This window comes from Phalacrocorax carbo, chromosome 9, assembly GCF_963921805.1.
Source record: "Phalacrocorax carbo chromosome 9, bPhaCar2.1, whole genome shotgun sequence".
Taxonomy (NCBI): Eukaryota; Metazoa; Chordata; class Aves; order Suliformes; family Phalacrocoracidae; genus Phalacrocorax; species Phalacrocorax carbo.
Window position 1 is genome coordinate 32,205,874 of NC_087521.1, and position 19,251 is coordinate 32,225,124.

A 19,251-nucleotide genomic window follows, 5' to 3' on the forward strand; every position below is an offset into this window, starting at 1 on the left:
ATGTCGCAGCAAAATTTTCAGTCCTGTTTAACAGGATTAAAATCCTGGCTAGCAAATCCTAGCAAATATTTTCTTAACGTAGAGGGTGAACACCAGAAAAAGTCACTAATTGGGAAAATAAATCTCTCACAGCTGTGGCTCCTACGTAGGCTCTTCGAAAGGCTGTAGACCAAAAATTTTAAGGTCTCCCACTTTCAGTAGAAACATCAGAAAGTTTGCACTAACTTTGATAACTACAAATTAACTTAATCAATATATGATTTCTTGTTATACTGATGAACTTCCAGTCCTGCAAGCTCACAAATGAGAGCCATACACCGATTTCATACAACTCCCAGAGCCTCTCTCAGCATATGCGTATTTGCAGGCAGAATTGTCTTAGTTATTTCTATCAGTAACTGTAAACAATTCTTCTTGCTACTCTTTGCCAAAATCACCTTCATTCCTTCAGAAAATCATATTAAACTCATATTCTTAAAAATTGCTGAAATCTAAAATCAAAATCATCATTAAATGATTTAACTGGGCGTCAGTGCTCTACCTCCTTTAAATGAACCCACATAAATGCTATCTAATTAAATTCAGACACAATGAACACCTTAAGTTAGCTTAGTATTTCTATCTAAACAGCTCAGATGACATTCAAATTTATTATTACACGTCAAGGTTAAAAAAACCCATTTAAATTCACCAACAATGCTATTCAGAGGTATATTATTCTTTGGCTTTGAGGAAAAATACACTAAAATATAAATTTCCAATTAGATGGGATAAACCATTCTTTTTATAAACTTTGAGCTAGAAAACAAAGGGATATACTCTGTCTCCCATGTTTGCTCCGTTAGTGTGAACCAAGGCTAACAGTCAATCATATCACAGCAATTTCAGTTTTTTAATCCACAGAAAACACTCCCACATTTTGCTCAACAACTCAGTAGTTCCGATTTTTAATCCTTAAAGGGATGGGGCTGAATCTTTAGGAAAGACAACCTTGCTTCAGGTCACAGGTGACAGCAGGACAGCCTCCCGCCCCCTCCCGTTTCATTTGTAGAGTCCATGTCAGAACCCTACCAGCTCTCTGTCTATAAAGATTTCCAGGGAAGGCAAATGCAAACAGATAACATATAGGCTCATTCTCCCTCCAAATCGTACTGGCTAAATCCAGTGTAAAGATGTGTTTCATCCTTTAGTGTCCTTAAATTCTTACAAATTATATTACAGAAGTTTATCCTCTATTTTACAGTACTGAATCAGGGCAGAAGACACAAACATATTTCGCTCCTGTGTGACTTGGTTTTCCAAAAGTCGGGCATCCTAATCAATCCCTAGCTCTCCCAAAAACCCCAGACTGGGTGGTCTCTGGGGAACACCGTGGCTGGAGCCAAGCACATGCTGCTTTATCTTGGAGTTTCAACATGTAAGGGGAAAACCAGTGAAAAGTGGTTTTTTTTTTTATTACTGTAACTAAAAATGATCAAAATAAGCACTCAATATTCCATTTTAATACAACTGCCTTGAATCAGAAAAGGCCTCATAAGTTTGTAAATTAGCAATAATAAAACAGATGTGAAAATGGCGTATAGCATACCACTCAAATACACACACATGATGTAATTGCCTGTTTTATTTAGTGGAATCATTTTTGTAGATTAGAAATATTTCCAATTCCCATTTGCTCCAATGCCAGCCTCCACCATCGACAGGCATAACGCAGTTTGTTCAACTGATTCCAAACCGAAAAAAAAATACAATCTCAAAAAGTTAAGTTAGAAACCAAGTTCACACATTTTCTTTGGGACCAGGAATCTGTACATAGTACAAAATATACATTTATTGAACTTTCTGTAAACACACAGCTTGAATTGTGTAAAACTGTAAAGAGTGGGTGAACTACGTGGAGAATAATTTATTATATATTGTTATACATTCTACTTCAGGAAAATAGTTATGCTCTTGTATATTACTCTGTTAAATTTATAAATTCCATAATGAAGCCGTGTAATCTGCGAACATGCTTTTCAAGCTTAATTCTCTCCATCCGTAACGCACATTTATACAGGTCATCAATGAAAAAAGTTACACTTTCCACAAAATAGATATAAAGAGGTCATGAATTTTCTAAAAAGACAGGCACAGCATGTCACTACAAATGAGTTGTATGATACGATGTCGACTCAATTCTGCGACAAGACAGGTGAAAACTCTCTAATTCAGCATGTTTGTACATGGTCTTAGTAACAAGACAGATGCTAGAAACCAAAACCTCTGCTTTAATAGACTTAAAGCAGCCAGTTGCGGAAATCAAACCTCACACTCTTCAAATATCGAGCACTCCCTGGCTAGGAGAATCTAGGCTTTTGTCTCGTATTAACCCTTCACTGCTAGCAATTCAGTTTCCCAAACAGTGAACTACCCGGCACGATTTGCCAAGAACATTTGCGTAATTCAGCACTGACTCCAAGAACTAGATTCCTGGCACCAAAGAGTTAGATCTGGTTAATAAATACAACTTAACTCTTGGTACTCAAGGTCACTGTGAATCACACCATCAGCAATAAAATGTAGCCTAGGAAATCCCAACTTCCAGCATTGCACGGTTGCGCTGCATTAACCCGCAGAACGCGTGGCAACGGGTACTGCAGCGTCTCACGTACTGGGGCCTCTGTTGTGTCATGCCTGGCTTCCAATGTCAGAATCTGGAAATTTCAAGTTGCTGCAGACTTGCCAGCCTAGCATTAAACACTTGGCAAGAATAAAAAGTCCCCCTAAAAACACTGACAAAGATCCTTTCAGTATGTCTATCACTACACATGGAAATAATGTTATGTAAATTCAGCACATTTATTGCTAGATTTTTAGGGTCTCACTGTTTTTCCATCCCATTTTGGGTTTCATCCTTTCATTTATTCTTTACAGGTAAAAGCACTACATCAAAGACCAAACCTCTTAAACTGCACCCTTCTGATGTTTTAAAAGAAAAAAATGCTGACTTACATGTTTAAAGAATTATGAAATTATCTCCAATCAATCTTTAACATTACCACCTTCTTCCCTTTGGCTTTGAAAAGCTTTTTCAAAACCAAAACTGAATAAAGATTACAATTCTTTCTCATTCCAAGTGGGACATTTCAGGCTCCAACAACACATGTGCAAATTTTACATAGTGAGTGAAGCTCCATCAATGTCAGCAGGAAGTAAAGTTAAGGACGTGCCTCATTTTCCCAAGACTATCTTAATTTAATTTTTCCCTGTAATTTGAACAAAAATTCTGCGCTTCAGCCTGAAATCCCAACAGTGAAAATGAAATCAGCTACTCAGTATTTCCATTGCTCCGACTGGAATTCAATAATGCAAGAGAAAGTACACTGCGGACCTTAGTCTATAGTCATTGATAGAAGTAGAAGTACATAACTGAGACCTGCCAGTCTGCTTTCTCATTTTTCTTCTCAAAGATATTCCTCAAAAGAAACAACAATGGCACCTCCTTCAACTCTGGAGGCTTACTCTCAGTATCTATGAAGAGTCCTGTCTACTTTAGCTGCGAAACCCCCGCCACGCTCCCGCCAGCTCTTCAGAGCCACAGAGTTAATGGAAGCAAAAATGAATTTCAGTTTTGGCTCTCTTATTGAGCGAGCGGAGAAGTGCAGATGTAGTGCTCTTAAAGGAGAATGTTACTATCTGACACAGCACTCACCCTTGCAAATAAATGGCTGGTTACACAGTAGTAAGGACCATTGCTTTTCTTTTTTTTTTTGGGGGGGGGGGTGGGGGGGGAGGAATAGCTGTCTAGTGATATTTTAAAAAGCATTTGGACAGGAATCAGTACAAGTTAACTAAAAATCTGGCTCGGCATACAACAATACTTTAGAAATCTGACCTGTCATCCCAACACTACTGAAGTTTTGACACTTTCAGTATAGAACTATTAATTCTACAAAAGGCATTTTTGAAGTTAAGCCCACTTCCCCAAATTTTGTGGTTTCAAAGGTTAGGGGTTCTGTTGTTGCACTTAAAGCAAGCCTCCCCCCAAACCCTTTCCTAAGACACCGTTATCACTCCCGTTCTCTTAGCTTGGAAGCAAAGACTTCATAAGAGTGTCTACATGAGGGGGAAAGAAAAAAGATCTGGTTTACTGCTACTTAAAAGGAACATCAAATAAAAATATAAATAAAGCAAGGAGTATGTATAGAGCCTATGTCACTACAGGCCAACAACTCTGACACAATCAGATTAAAGCTCCAGACATTTTTTTCACATATTAAGTAAATAGCAGAAATATTTGTAGATTTTTCTAGAAACAAGTTTTCAATGGAAGACAATGTAAACTCAGCTTTTAGCATGCTGTGTATTATTTTTTTTTTTTACTGGAAAGCATTTAGTGGTCCATGAGAATAAAGAAAAGCTTTAAGTTTTACTACAGCTTCTTGAACTTCTGTGAATCAATGCCACGGCGCAGGTGACTGCTACCTTGTTTACAAAGCAACATTATTAAGCAAAATAAGACTACAGAGAGGTTCAGAAGGTGCACGCCTGGGTCTGCAGAGACCCGTGCGCCATGCAATCGCTCCACAGAGACAGCTCAGAAAGAGCTCACCAAAAGATCGGGTTCTCTGATCAGTACTCCACAGGTCAGTCAAAAGTACTTAGCCCCAGATTGCTACTTTTAAATTTTGCTCCATTTTTACAGCTTATAGCAGGAATCACATTCATTTTATGCACTACAGCATCTTAGAAATCCACGTGTGGAGCCTTTTTACCACTTGCAAAGACTTTACACCCTGTATTGGTATACGAGGGCTCAGGTCGCGGTCATCTCAAACACATGCAGCTGTAGGAACAAGGGGCTATACTAGTGATCTAGGAGACGTTATTTTCACATCTCATGAAGCTTGGCACAGAGTAACAATTCCATTGCTACAGAAAACCGTCAGGTACCGCTCTATAGCTCTACACGGTTTTGCTGTTTCTGAACCTGTGCAAGGTACATCAGGTTTGCATTAAGATACCGTATTTGCCAAATGATGAGGAAAAGGGTAACATTTTACTAACGGTTAGTCCGTTACAGACATGGCAAGTTTAAATATAATGAAATTTAAATATACCAGGTTATTTGTGCATAAAAGCAACTCAAGAAGGTGCAGGTAAAGAGGAAGGTAACACCTCAGCATGATGTAATCCTGATGTACAGTGAAATATGGTTAAACTGGACCAACCCTATCATTAACCTAATTGTGGCAGCCGTGCTGTCTGTCCCATAGGACAGAGCTACATACATCTAGAGAAAGTGAACAGAAAATAAGTTTGTCAGCAGGGAACTCATACACAAGATGACATTAAAACCAGTCTCATGATCCCAGTTTTAAGAAAAAGAACATTTACCAAAGCAAAATGTTTGTCTTAAGTATAGAACGGAGAAAAAGATCTGCAAAGGCTTCGATACTCCCTGCACAGGTCAATCATTTATCTGTGTTTAGGGTGTGGTTTCCCAAACTGCAGCAGAAGGGGTGGTGCAACCATTTCTTTGCTCTCAGTTCTGTTTCCCCACTCTGCATCTTGCCCTAGTACCAGCATCCCACAGCTGGATTATCAACTCACCCAGCTGAAAACTACAGATTTTTTTATCCCAAACTGCACAGCCGCGTAAGCATGACTGCTGGCATAGAAAGGGCAGTAGGGGCAAACTTATAGCAATAGTTCAGTCTTGACAGAAGTTGATCATGGATCCATATCCTTAGTTCATCAGTTACTGAAGTGAAATGCAGCAGGAAGTCTGTCCTATCGCAGAGTCACAAATTAAGATGAAATTCTTATCAGGGAATCCATTGAAGTGCAAACTGTTCCCTAGTTTTCTTAAATCACCTTTTTAAGTTTCCAATTCTTGAACTGAGCAAAACGGCTTAGTTTTTAACCTATACAGTTGAGCCAGTACCAGCTTTGCAATAAACAATTTACTGGCTGCTGATCAGTTTACCCTGAGTACATGTTAAAATGATTAGCTTTAGCACCTGCACAAATGATCAAGGTAAGTGCTACCATTACTCATCTGCTGCTTAATACTCATCAGGCATCTCATGAGTATGACATAGCCTAGGATTACCGCAATTCAGCATAGTTTAATGACAAGCAGATTAAATTTTTCTCTCCGATTCTGACTTCTGCTGGAAGATTGAAATGATTGATGGCCACGTATCACGGTCTTTGTGGTGCTGCTTCCTGGCTAGGCCAGAGCAAGCCAGCTAAAAGGCTCTGGCTTCACAACCTGCACAGGGCCTGCTGATTTCTGCCCACCATGTGTACCAGGGACTCCTCTGATACAACAGACTTACAAAGCCTTGCAAATCTAGGACCCTACTTAATGTAATTGCATTTAGTTAATCCAACACTGGTTTTAAAACACATTTTAGAAGCCTCTGTCTTGAACATATTTCAATGCTGAATTAGTGAGAATTATTTGAAACAGCTGTCTATAAAGCAGTACAGGTATTCTCCCAGAACGATCAGTGAAACATTTAATCTGGCTGTAACAAAACTCACAGAAACTGAAGCCAGTGAAGCTGTCAAATGAAGAAGGAAAACAAAGTTGCACGGCATGCAAAGCAAACTAGCTTTACAAATGTCATTTCCTTTTAAAAACAAGCAAATTGGGACCATCCTATCTGAACATGTATTTAAAAATACATCTTTTAACATCACACATTTTTCATTTTTGTCACACAGGAATCTTTTTCCAAGAGGGAAATAAATAGCACACAATACTTAAAAATTGCTGCCTTGCCCCTGAGGTGCTAATGTTTTTAGCATTTAAAAAAAAGTTTCTGGTGCAACAAGGAGATGCACAAAGGTGCAAAAGTGCCTTTTTCTTTTCAGAGCAGTGAAAAATACAGCTTGCCTCTTTTCTAGGATGCTTTGTATACTTAATTAGTATATTTTGTAATCAAAATCTGTATCTAAAATGGCAGTGTTTATGCATACGTAATAGATTCAGTGCTCTGACCTCACCAAAACGCTGAACATAGGCGGGAGAGAGAAAGGCCTGAAACGGGCTTTCTTCCGCTACCCTCAAACCTAGTTACATCGCCTGTAGCAATAGCAGAATTATTTTCTTTCTAACCTTTAGGAGTCCTCCTGAGAAGAGGCTTCAAATATCAATTGTCACTGAGACAGGTTAAGTGATTATAGTTTGAAGTATGGCTTTTCACACCACAGTTTTGCTTCCGATTTTTAAAGTTTAAAACTCAAAAGGTTCCACAGTCCAGTTCAAGGTTTTGCAGTTTCCAAAACTAAACTTTAGTCTCTATGAAAAAGGGCAGAACTGTATCTGCCTCATCCTAAATTAGGTTTAGCTTTTTGCACTAATACGCCATGTATTATTAAATATGCTTGTTAAGTGCCTGTGAAGCTATAACTTAACATTATTATAGTTTTGCACTCTACAACAAAATTAGACATTTTAAGCATTTATTCATAGGTAGGTAAGGAACTGGTTCTTTAAGCAAAAATTGCTATAAATTTATAAATACAAATAGTGCTTATGTTTTCTTCATTCATGCTTGAACAGATTACAAATTGAATACAATGAAGTTACGTTTAAGCACCCCACATAGACAAGAGGGATAAAAGAAAAAAGTTTGCTGGTATATACTAAATTCCAAGACACTATAAGTTACTTTTTCACTGTTCAGTGATCCCTAACTCTGCATTAGTTTTAAGGCTATATATACAAATATGTATATTTCAAAGTCAGGGAAAGACAAATATAGCAAAATGCATTGTACTACATTTTCCTATCAAAAGTAATTATACACCAAGTTTTGATTCTGTTTAACTGCAGTAAATGTTACAATCTACTTGTTTTACTGATTTTCGTTTTGGGGAGTCTGCCTACTAAATGAGTAAACTACATATTAAATACAATATTCTCAACCAAAAAGACGATACAAGGTGCACAAAACAGCAGTTTTGCAAACACGACTGACTTGAAAACTTAATTTCCGTATGCTCAATGGGAGAAAGCTAAGCTTAAATCAAATTAGTTTATTATCTTATAAAATTTTAAATTAGAATTTTAAACAACGAACAGTTAAATATTGTCAACATGCTATATCTCAAATCACAAGTACTGTTTAACCACTAGTCTCTCGTTCTAAGTAAGTGGGTCAATTAAAAACACACACCATAAAATGTTAAAGATTGTCAGGCTTTGACAAATGTATTTTTATCAAACAGTAGGCAAATTCAAACCAATGCACATCTTCAGTGGGGAGAAAAAATAAACCACCAAAAAGCCTGAAAAAACCCACACTTGTAAAAAATAGGGTAACGGATTAATCTCACATCATCCTCTAGCATATGGCTATGTCTTGGGCAATAATCAAAATCCTTCCCATTTTAAAAATGGGCTACCAATTAATAAAAATATTCTTCCACAAGTAAAATATCATTTACAATGGCACTGACTTAATTTTAAAAGGCAGGAAAAAAGGAATTACACATTTATGGATAAATTTCTTGTTTGTTAAATCAAGCTTTATTGATAAAATGGAATTCAAAGTATTTTACTTGGAACAGCAGCAGACCCAGCCAATCAGGATTGTAAAAATGCTGCAGACTCCTACTATATGTAGAAAGCTGCCCGTTCGTGCTCAGTGATTAGTAGTTTAAGGTAAGGGTTAATGAAAAAAGAGGTGCAAAGAATCAAGGCATTCTAATCCCAAGATTCGTATGCGTATGAACATGATACTATTAATAGGGCATGATTTAACTCCCACTGAAGTCAAAATCAGAACTCCCTTTAACTCAATGTGAGAGCACGAGTGCGTCCAAGAAAATGATATACGTTTGTTGAAGAATGTGCACTACAAGTTATTTTTCCATTGCCAAGCAAATTCACACACTGTAATTTCTGGTAAGTTGCCCACGAGTTCAGCCCTCATAAAACAAGAAGTTGTCTTTACAGTTTTGTGCACCTCTTGAGCACCTAGCTGGCTAGGCTGCTGCTCCTTGCAATCCAAAACCACAACATGAATTTCAAGGGATATATATTGTTGCAACACACAAGCCAAACATTTCTTCTAACCTTTATAGTGATTTAAAGCAGTTCATAATTAAATATGAGCATTTTGTACAAAGACAATTGCACTTTACAAAAACAAAATCATACAACATAAATTGCTGGAGTCTGATTTACAACATGAATTATGGTTTGAAATCACGTTTACAGAAGTCTGTTTTACAAAAAAAGATCAGTTCCTGGGCTAGATGTCGTACTGCTGTAGTCACTCTCACCAACACATCATATTCCCTTCTTTAATTAAGGTTGAGGATGGATGTTAAGAAGGGTCGCTGAGGTTGGGCTGCACTTTCATTTGAAGGATGAAACGTGAACTCCACAGCTAGATGAGCAGTTTTACCACATATCATCAGTTGAGGCAGAATCCTTAAAGAAAAAAGAAGGAACCCTTTAAAGTCTGGAGTGCCCATAGTTACAGCAGTTTCTGGATAATCCAGACTGAAAAGGGTTAAATGAAAATGACTTCAGTCATTTTAGGAGTCTGTTTTCTCTCCCCTTTCAGAAACAGCATTTAAGAATATCTAAAATCCACATATGCTTAATTAATGAAGCATTAGCACCAAGACATTTTGTAATAACCTTATCAATGCTCAAAATACCATCCTAGGCACATTACGCAAAAGCATTCCCAGAGTAGTTAGAAGCAATACAAAATGGATACACTTACTACATAGATGTGTAAAAAGAGCAGGATGTGCCTCATGCCATTTGTTATTATCATTACCGTCTTTCATGTTTTCAGCCCTCCCTCACTGCACAGGAAGATAGAGTCATCAACTGACACCCTGTTATAACTCAGATCAATTTTAACACTTATAATTTAAGGTTAGAGAAGTGTAGTTTGGGCAACTGCAGGAAACCCTAATTTTGGATAGTAATAAAACCTCAAGTAAAAAAAATGTATCTAAGAAAAAAACTGGAAGCAGAGACATGCCATGCTCTAAATCATAACTGTATGGCCAGGCTACATGGCATTACAACCATGCATCCAATACCTGAGTATCCCTAAAATTTGGTCCATTAGGCCCAGAGGCAACAGGGGATTCTGTGTAACTACCACACCACTGAAAAGTGTTTAACCGATTCCTGCTATCAGTTGAAAAACCTAGTACAAATAAAATATTTCATTCTAATAAGTGTTTAATCTATTTGCCTTTGTGTCACGTCTGTTTCCTTTTCCTTTGCTTAGACTGTTGTATATTCAGCTTTCTCTAACTGCCTCATCAGTTGGATGTGCAGGTTAACACCACAACTAAGAAGTGGGACCACAGGTCAGTTGCCAAAGCAACAGTTAAGACAGTAGTACAGGCATCAAAGAAAACTGCTTCTGTACAGCGATCTCTGTTTCAGCACTACCTGGTACCTTCCCCTAGGTAATCAAGGGCCATCACAGGCTTTAACAACAGTCTATGCTGCTGCTTCCACAGCTACTCTTCCCTATCATTACTAAGACTGCAGGAGGTAGAAATATTACTCCTCTTCAAACGCACTGCCTTACCGATTCCTTCGAGGGAAGAGAGGCTAATTAAGTCTCTAGCAATGCCACATATGACAATTTCTTAGCACTGAAGTTCTGCACCCTTCATTCACACTGGCACACAGAATTCATTACAAACCATAAAGAACAGTTGGCACGGAGGTGTAGTAAAAAAAGCCAAATCACTAAAATTACCCTTTGTAAAAGTACCACCTCCAGTTTTTTCTTCAAGACCAGAAGTAGCAAAGGAGAGCAATTATATGAAAGACCAAAACAGTTATGTTTGTTCCAAGTGCAAGGTTGAAGCATAAAAGCAGCAGTGAGTAAAAACGTAGCAGCCGCATGCCAACTATTCAGTATGCAAATTCCTGTATCCAAGCTGCCAACATCATCGCAAAACAAAAACTTGTGTACTGTTCTACAAATGTACAGTAACATAATACAGAACGGATTTTAAAGGTGAAACATCCTCTTTCAGCCACTACTTAGGAATTTCTATGCTAAAGATGTAATGAGAACTGCCAAAGAAACTAGCACCCAGTTGTAAAGCCAATGCACAATTCTTTATGTCTGGATGCATTTCACTTATGTTACTCCTAAGCATCTAAGTGATTTCTGCTTATAGTTGGAGGATCAACTTAACTAGGTACAGCACTTTCAGTGACAGAACATTGTTTCCAGTGGTCTTAACTGCAGTTGGGATCACGGTTTGTACTTTAGAGTTTTGGGGTTTTTTTTCCCCACCGACAGTAGATTCATGCCATGTTGATCACTGATGCAAGAACCTGAACCGTACACACTTGTTGTAAGATGTGCCATGTTTAAGAACAGAAGTGCTTACACAGTCCATTTGGAAAATTAATGTATCCTTAGAGCTGACAGTTACAGATCTGTTTAAACTATAAGTACAGGCTTTTTCTTCTTGATATTTGGGGAAAAGTGTCTCCAATTTGAAAGGGAAAAAAATATACATGACACTGCACCATTCAGCAGGAAAGCGTTTGGAAACCCAGGTAGGATTCAAATAATGAAATTCCAGAGGACAAAGGAATCAACCATACCGGAGTTTTGAGACTGATCAGCAGAATGCAGCAGAAAACAATTACAAAACATAGTCCAAAGAACACAACATTGCTATTGCTTCTTTGGGTGAAGGGGTCTTTTAACAAGAACTAGCAATATGTCTCTTTACAAAACAGTTAAAATAATTGGGGTGGAGGGAAAGATAACGTTAAGAAGGAGGATACTTACAGTATCATCATTCCTGTAGGGGTTCAGTCTGTTATAAACGGCTTCAATCACACTCCGTCTAGAGAAAAAAAAACCCAAAAGATTTTAAGGTTTTAAATTCAAGCATCTTGACAGTTTCCTCCTTTAAAAAAGTGTGCTCAGCATGTGTAAGATAATTAATGATAATAATTTAAAAAGCTTGTAATTAACTTTAATCTCTGGAATTATCAAGCTTTAATATTGATGGGAAATATATTGAGAAAATATTAATAGAAAAACTGCAAGCAACCTGTAAACAAGCAACATGGGTTTGGCATTGGGGTTTTTTTGGTGTGGTTTTTAAACACACAGGGTGAAAAGGTTTTCTTGAGAACTGATACTCAAAAAAAACCCAATGCAAGGCTGAAGGAAGAGGAAGCCTTTGCCTTACCCAGCATAAGGAAACAACTTTGGAGGGGAGCAGGAAGGAAAGAGGGGAATAAGAGACAGGAATTATAGATTTGACTTTAAAAGCAACTTTCTTCCAGATCCCCCTCTGCAGAACCAAGTATGATGAAGTAACAGACTACAACTGCGATACAAAACAAACTTCAAAGAACAACCTTTTAACTGCTCATGAATGCATGCAGAGGAATCACAAAGGAGTGCATTAGAAGAAAAAAGCAGATGATAGGCTTTATAATCATCCTGTAACACCGAAAAGTCAGGAACTACCATGCAGCAGTATAAACATCATAGTGAATCTACTGATTGATTATAGGGCACAGAAGAAGGGGCTGAATTTAAAGCAATAAACACAAGCAATTACACACAAAGCACATTGCTCATATGAGCTGGAAAGTTTCCCTTATCTTTCAAGAAATAGATATCTTTGATTCTAAATAAAGGCAGGTTTCTTGAAAAACTTTATTTTCCTTCCAAATTGGCAGCAGTGTTCTGAGTTACACTAACATCCAATTAAATCCATACTTCCATCAATCCCTGTACAAACTAGCATCACGAAGGCACAAACCCCCACGGAAGTCAGTCACTTCCTCACAACCATGATGCTACCACTAGCCAAACGAGGTTGAGAAAAATCAATTTGTATGCTGTACTTCTTGAGTGACTAACTCATCCATGCTTCATGACTACAGCAACACATCCTTAATAGATGCTGCTACTGTACGCGAGGTGGCCATCTCTTCTTTTCCTAGTCAAACAGTTCATGTAAGAACAACTTTGTTTTGTAGAAGTAATCTTTGCAGTTCTTATAATTTAATCAATTACATACCTAGAGTCTTCATGTTTTTTGCTGTAACTACACAAAAATCGTATTTTGAAGCATTAAAAATATAGTCCGTACCATATGTGCCCAATCCATTTTAACACAGCACAGGTTCGCAAACAATCTTTTAAACCACAAAGCACTTGGTTTGGCGTGCAAGTGAGCTAAGCACATTGCTTCCTTAAAGACTTAAAAACATCAATTTGATAAGCCACTGTGCATCAACACTGAACTCTCTTCAAGGACAAAGCCAGCCTACATAAAACTGTAAATTTAACTTCCCCCTTTTCTTCTTTGATAGACTCCTAGCTGGTTTTCAGATTTGCCACATGCAGAGAGATACAAAAGCAAACTTTTAAGCAATTACAACATTGCTTTAGCTACAGACAAGAGAAGAAAGCTGCCAAGCAAAACATCATATGCATATCACTTCTTGTCGAAGTGTAGGACTACATATCCATGTAACTACTAAAGTCAGTGCATTATCTTTGCATCTTCAAATATAACCTCCCACCCAGAAAACCCAGTTAATTACAAAAACAGACACACTCAGGCCACCCTTAAAAAACACTCAGTCTTTTCCAAAACTAGAGTTTGACATTTAATTTTAGTAGTGATTCATAACTCTGTCCTTTTCATTCAGAACAACTGAGTAATAAAATCAGAGAACAGATCATCACCTTTTGTCCTGTACCCTTTCTCCCCTCCCCCCACTTTTAAGAGTGGCCTTACAGTTAAGTTTCAATTTAAATCAAAAACCACATGTATACTGATGTGAACTCACTTGCTTGCCAATTCACCCCCTGGCGGGAGGTTTGGGATGCTCTCAGTTGCTAACGTACGCATCACGTGGACTAAGTCTGGGACTCCTTCACCCTGCTTCTTTATGATCTCTGGGAATCAGAAGTACTTTTTTTGTAAGTGCAGTCCAAATTTAACTTAAAAAGATTGAAACACTCAGTTTTATAAAAAGGCAGCTTAACTTCTGCTAATATATATATTAAAAAAAGATGACAGACCATATTCAACATGGTAATTGTTAACTTTGGCTCCATAAGAAAAAGAACCTTTAACAGATTTGACAAAGATACACTGCTGTCAACATGCACACTGGTTTTAGAAACACACAGCTATCTAATAAAAGTGAGGAAAAAATTCTTTAATGGCTTTCCTGCTATACATCAGATATAACAGAAGATGTAATATCTTCCCAGCAAAATGTCCTGGGCACGAGGCAGATATTAACATCAGCTTTACTGCTGCAACAGAAGATAAAAGGTTGTCACCACATAGAAAGCATAGTATTTTCAAGAAACAAAAGGTCAGACTTATTAAAAATAACTCCCATGGCTGTATGTGTATTAGCCAACACTTGTACCTCACTGCATTACAGCAACATGCAAGTTTCAAGAACTATTACATACAAATTAAAAGCCAGAGACATCTAAGACAGTTCCATTCTCAACTCACTTAGGGGACATGTGAATATTGGGCAGTTATTTAAAGCTGATCAACTTTGGGGTGAAAAGAATCTGTACTGTAGCCACAGTCATGTTTCCTAAGAAAGTCATTCTTTAATTTTACTCTTAGGCCTATTTCCACCCCCACCCCCCCAAGTCATAAACACACAATTTTATTTGAACTCAAGAGGTTTCAGACCATACCACCCCGGAGGAGTCACTCTTTAAATAGTGATTTTACAAAATTTACAGAACAAACACATGTTTCAAAGTGTACCTCATCAGTTTCTCTGTAAACACGAGCTCTTAGAAATTGTAAGAGATATTAATTATTAAGACTTGCCACTGTCGATCTTCAAGTGAATACTGCAGCACACGTACAATAATGTGTACATATGTGCATGTATCTACACATGCCATGTATGTACACACATGCTATTCTTCATGTAATAAAGCATCTACACAGCTTGAAGAGTAGTTGGAAGTCACCAGTACCACCTTTGAAAAACACTCTAGCATTCAGTTTTTGCCCTAAATGATAATTCCAGAAAAGCATACCAAGTTTCCATTTTATAATTTAATTAGTGAGATAAGGTGCATTAAAAGCTTTAAAAACCAACATGTATCCAGTCTTTTTAGTTAAAAAAATTTAAAACAATGTTAATTACTTTTTATGCATGTAATAGGTGTTCAGGGCTGCGTGTGTTTACAAAAAGCATCAGCTCTATTTTGCAGTCAGGCTGTGTAAACTATTTGCAAGGTACAGTAGAAGCACTGTCTAGCCCTCAACCAGTGTCAAACTCTGCAACACAAAGCTTTATGCTGTTTACTTCGAAACCTATATTTTAAATACGTGACACCATACACCATAGACACCTCAAAAACTTGCCATTTCCTCAAAATCTATAGCCAAAATTCATTTTACCATCTAGTATTTAGTAAATAATCTAACGCTCTTAAATCTGAATAAGAAGCAAAGATCTCAGATTTGGTTTGCCAAGTTCCTTTATTGTGCAATTTTGAACATCTAGTATATTCTACATTGTGCTAGTGCTAAAGTTCTGCTGTACAAAAATAAGGAATTTGTAGTTTACCTATGCTACACAGTTTCACAACCTGTATCTGCAGTACATTTAACATACAGTCTCCACTAAATGAATACATTTGTATTTTGATAAAACTATAGATACAGACTGAATGAACACTGAAGACACAACAAATGGAGTCGGTCTGCTAGCTGTGTTTAATTTATTGGAATTATCTTCTTTCAATACATCTTACAACCCTCCCCCCAGCCTTTAATTTAATTTAAACCTTCTACACATTTTCATGGCATCAAGTACTGGAAGAATGTACTTACAACCCTAAAAATAAAGTATTCAATACATATCTGATTTTTCATATTCTGAATGGGAATTCCACAGAAAATTTAGGAAAAAGTCAGAGCTTTGATTTTTTTTTAAATATTGGGAGAAACATAACAGCTAACTTAAAATTATTTATCTCTATTAGGTATAAATATTGCAAGGATTATCTATTATGGAATGTTTTTATGTTAAAAAAATTGAGAACAGAAAAAAGCTTAAACAAGTTTCTTTTTAGAGTCAACACATCGATAACACATATTAGTGCAAATAATAGCAACACATTTTGGAATGATTGATTACTTCTACCATGAAGTTCACATGATATTTTAGGAGCAACACTGATATATTGCAAGTAAGGGCACAAAGATGCTTCTCCACACTTGCTTCTTTTTCCATTATTATTTATTGTAGCTATGAATCTGGACCACAAAACACATCAAAATCAGTAAAAGGAGAGTCCTAGGTAGCATGGTAAATAGAAGAATTTCCACATTTTTTAAAAATCTGAATCGGGTCTCCTTATTCAAGATGACCATCAGTATTAAGCCCTATTCAATCTTAAAATTTGCACTATATCTTAACAGTATGAAGATATATTCTGGGCTGAGGGAATAAAAGTACAACCAGAAAAAATGCACATTAGTAAGCATCAAATCTCATTTCTTGTTGGACTACACTGTGTACTAAAGTGCTTAAGATTAAATAATACGCATTTTCACCAAGTTTCTATTTTAATGGATTTTAACTTTAAAACGATATTACATATTAGTAAGATCATTCTAAAAGTACTCTCTACATATTTTAGTCCCTTCAGCTTAAGATCAGGCTTTTAAAGTGAAGCACTTCCATTCTTAAAGTATCCTAGGATAACAGCAAGATTATCCACTGTAGTGTTGAAAGTTTCAGATGCTGTAGCAGTCTACATTACTAGCCTATACTGCATTATCCATTTATACCAGGAAACAATTTAACTGCACAAAAATTAAGTTAAATTTAACAAAGTTAATTGACTAAAGTTTTACTTTAGTCCAGCCTCTCAGCTTCCCTAATGAGTAAGACCTTGAAGGCCAAATTCTGCACAGAGCTGATACAAATCACTGCTGGTTTGAATAGTGTTTACTACATATTTATTAATTTAAATATCATCTTTGTGCAACAATAGACAAGAGATTGACAACAACTCTAAAAAAGAAGCAAAGACCCTTGAGGGGAAGTACAATGTATTTCCTCAAGTTATTCAGACACCATCCCGTTAAATTAGTATTAAAGTGCTTTGTAACTACACAGAGAATCCTTCTGCCTCTATGGAAGTATGACACTTTGCTCATCCCTGAAATTTTGTATTTGTATAAATGCAAAGTACTGGCAGCCAAATTCATTGTCTGTACCATAATGACGTGCAGTTCCAGTGTTTAGGTTCTTCATTTACAAAATGAAGTGTCTGTACAAAAAACGTCAGCTTTCCTCACCATAACGTTCCGGGCTACAATGAGGCCAGCTAAAGATGCAGCCTTAACTTGAACATATTTTCGTATTCTAGGTCATGGGTTTGTCTGAACTCAGACAAAATATCTAAGATACAAAGGTAATACTTGCCCAAAATAGTAAATTAATGTGTGAATTTACAGCACACTTGTTCCTCACCAGTTCTGTGAGTGGGCATACATAGTAAGCTCTTCAAACGCCTGGTGCAAAACTGCTCGCTGCTTCAAATGGAGAAAGCCATCTGACACTTAGCTCATGCAGTGTTACCATGCACTTGAATATTCCTGCTATGCTGTCAAAAAGATTCACACTATTGCTTACTGTGCACCAACTTCTCATATTAGGTGAGTGTTAGATTAAAACACAGAAATGTCTGTCCGGACATTTGTTTGGGGCTAGAACAGATGTAGTTTGCCAAGACCTTGCAAATGAGGCCTTTGAAAAAGGAGATGCTTTCTGAAGGAGCATCAACACAGGTAGTAAGTGCTTTAAAATGGCACATTAATTTGTCTGAACCCAGAATTCCTGTGAAATTTCAAGCTGCACTGTGTTATCTTCACGCAAGTTAAGGAGGAAAAAAGTGCACAGTATATTCCTCTAGATTACTAATCGCTGATACCATAGTTGCAAAGAACTCTGCGTATCGTGCCCTGTGTACTATTAAGGATTCTTGGAGTATATACACATAACTAGGCTTGTAACCTGTAGGTCTAGAGGACTCTGCTTCAAAAATAGACTTAACATATGCAAATAATGCATACAGCATGTCACAAGTTTCAGAAACTCCAAGCTGTGGTCATCGTTACACACCAAAAGGCACTATAAATCCAGTTTTAATGAGAAATCTTTTAAATCAAATTGATTTCAAATATCAAATGCCTAAGACTTGCAGTTTCAGTTTAAGAACCCCTGAAATACAGATTTAAAGCAAAATTTTGAAGTTACCAGAGTAAGATGGGCTCCCAGCTTTTGTTCATCATGAATGCTTAAATTAGCTTTGACAAATTTCTGATGTACTTTCAAATAAGTAAATATGTTAGCAGGTACCTTAAAGATGACAGTAATCAAGCTATAACCCTACCATAATTGGATAATATTATGGCTAATTTGTACATAACGATATGGAAAAATGGCACTCAGATTACCATCTTCACAGACACTTTGCAAGATATTCTGATTATTTCATTTATCTCCATATAACAGGAACCAGGATTTACTGGTCCGAGGTTAGTGCTGTCAACGGACTCATGAAGAACACTGAGCACAAACAAGTTATTTCTTGGCCATCATGAATAATTTTCAGGGCTATAGGCTGCTGCATTTTCATAGGAGAATTTTTTCAGGACATACAGCAGGACTACATGAGTGCCTTTTTCAGAGATGTTCCCTAGATGGCCAATGGCACTTGAAGGTCTATTTAGAAGCCCGTATGTGTTAAGAGTTTAGTTGTTGGAGGGGGAAGGGGGCCAGGGGGGCTGTTTAGAAACAAAGTTACTTATTTTTTTTTAAATGATCCACCTTCTACTCTGCTTTCCAGGTACTTGTCCAACTCTGCCTCTCTTTTCACCGCCTCTGGCGATACCTTTGGTGCATTCGGAAAACAGATCAATATCACGCTCATGTTGTCTCGACTTCCCTGGTGGAAAAGAAAAAATTATTTGAGAATGTATACACACCAGGCTAAACACACAAAGCATTTTACACACAAAAATTCACAAATCATATGGTATTAGAATACAACTTCTACTGTTTTGGATTAATATTATCATTAGCCTAAATTTCCCCCCACCCCCTTACAGAATTTCAGAAGCCTGCCCATTCATTCAGTACAACTTTTAAGTCACTTTGTTCTTTCCTCTTTTATGGTCTGAAGACTACGTGGAGCCAATTACAGA

At 37.1% G+C, this 19,251-nt stretch overlaps 1 protein-coding gene across 1 annotated transcript in view; it reads right to left on the bottom strand.

Annotated features, from left to right (window-relative positions):
* Window positions 1–1,606: 1,606 nt before the first annotated feature.
* Window positions 1,607–19,251, bottom strand: part of PPM1A (protein phosphatase, Mg2+/Mn2+ dependent 1A) — a 35,000-nt gene continuing 17,355 nt past the window's right edge. Inside the window, exons 3-6 of the mRNA XM_064460995.1 lie at window positions 18,875–18,992; window positions 13,829–13,937; window positions 11,799–11,856; window positions 1,607–9,436 (exon numbers count right to left, since the gene is read on the bottom strand). Coding sequence (XP_064317065.1) covers window positions 9,407–9,436; window positions 11,799–11,856; window positions 13,829–13,937; window positions 18,875–18,992 — 315 coding nt within the window. The 3' untranslated portion in view covers window positions 1,607–9,406. The remainder of the gene's footprint in view (window positions 9,437–11,798; window positions 11,857–13,828; window positions 13,938–18,874; window positions 18,993–19,251) is intronic.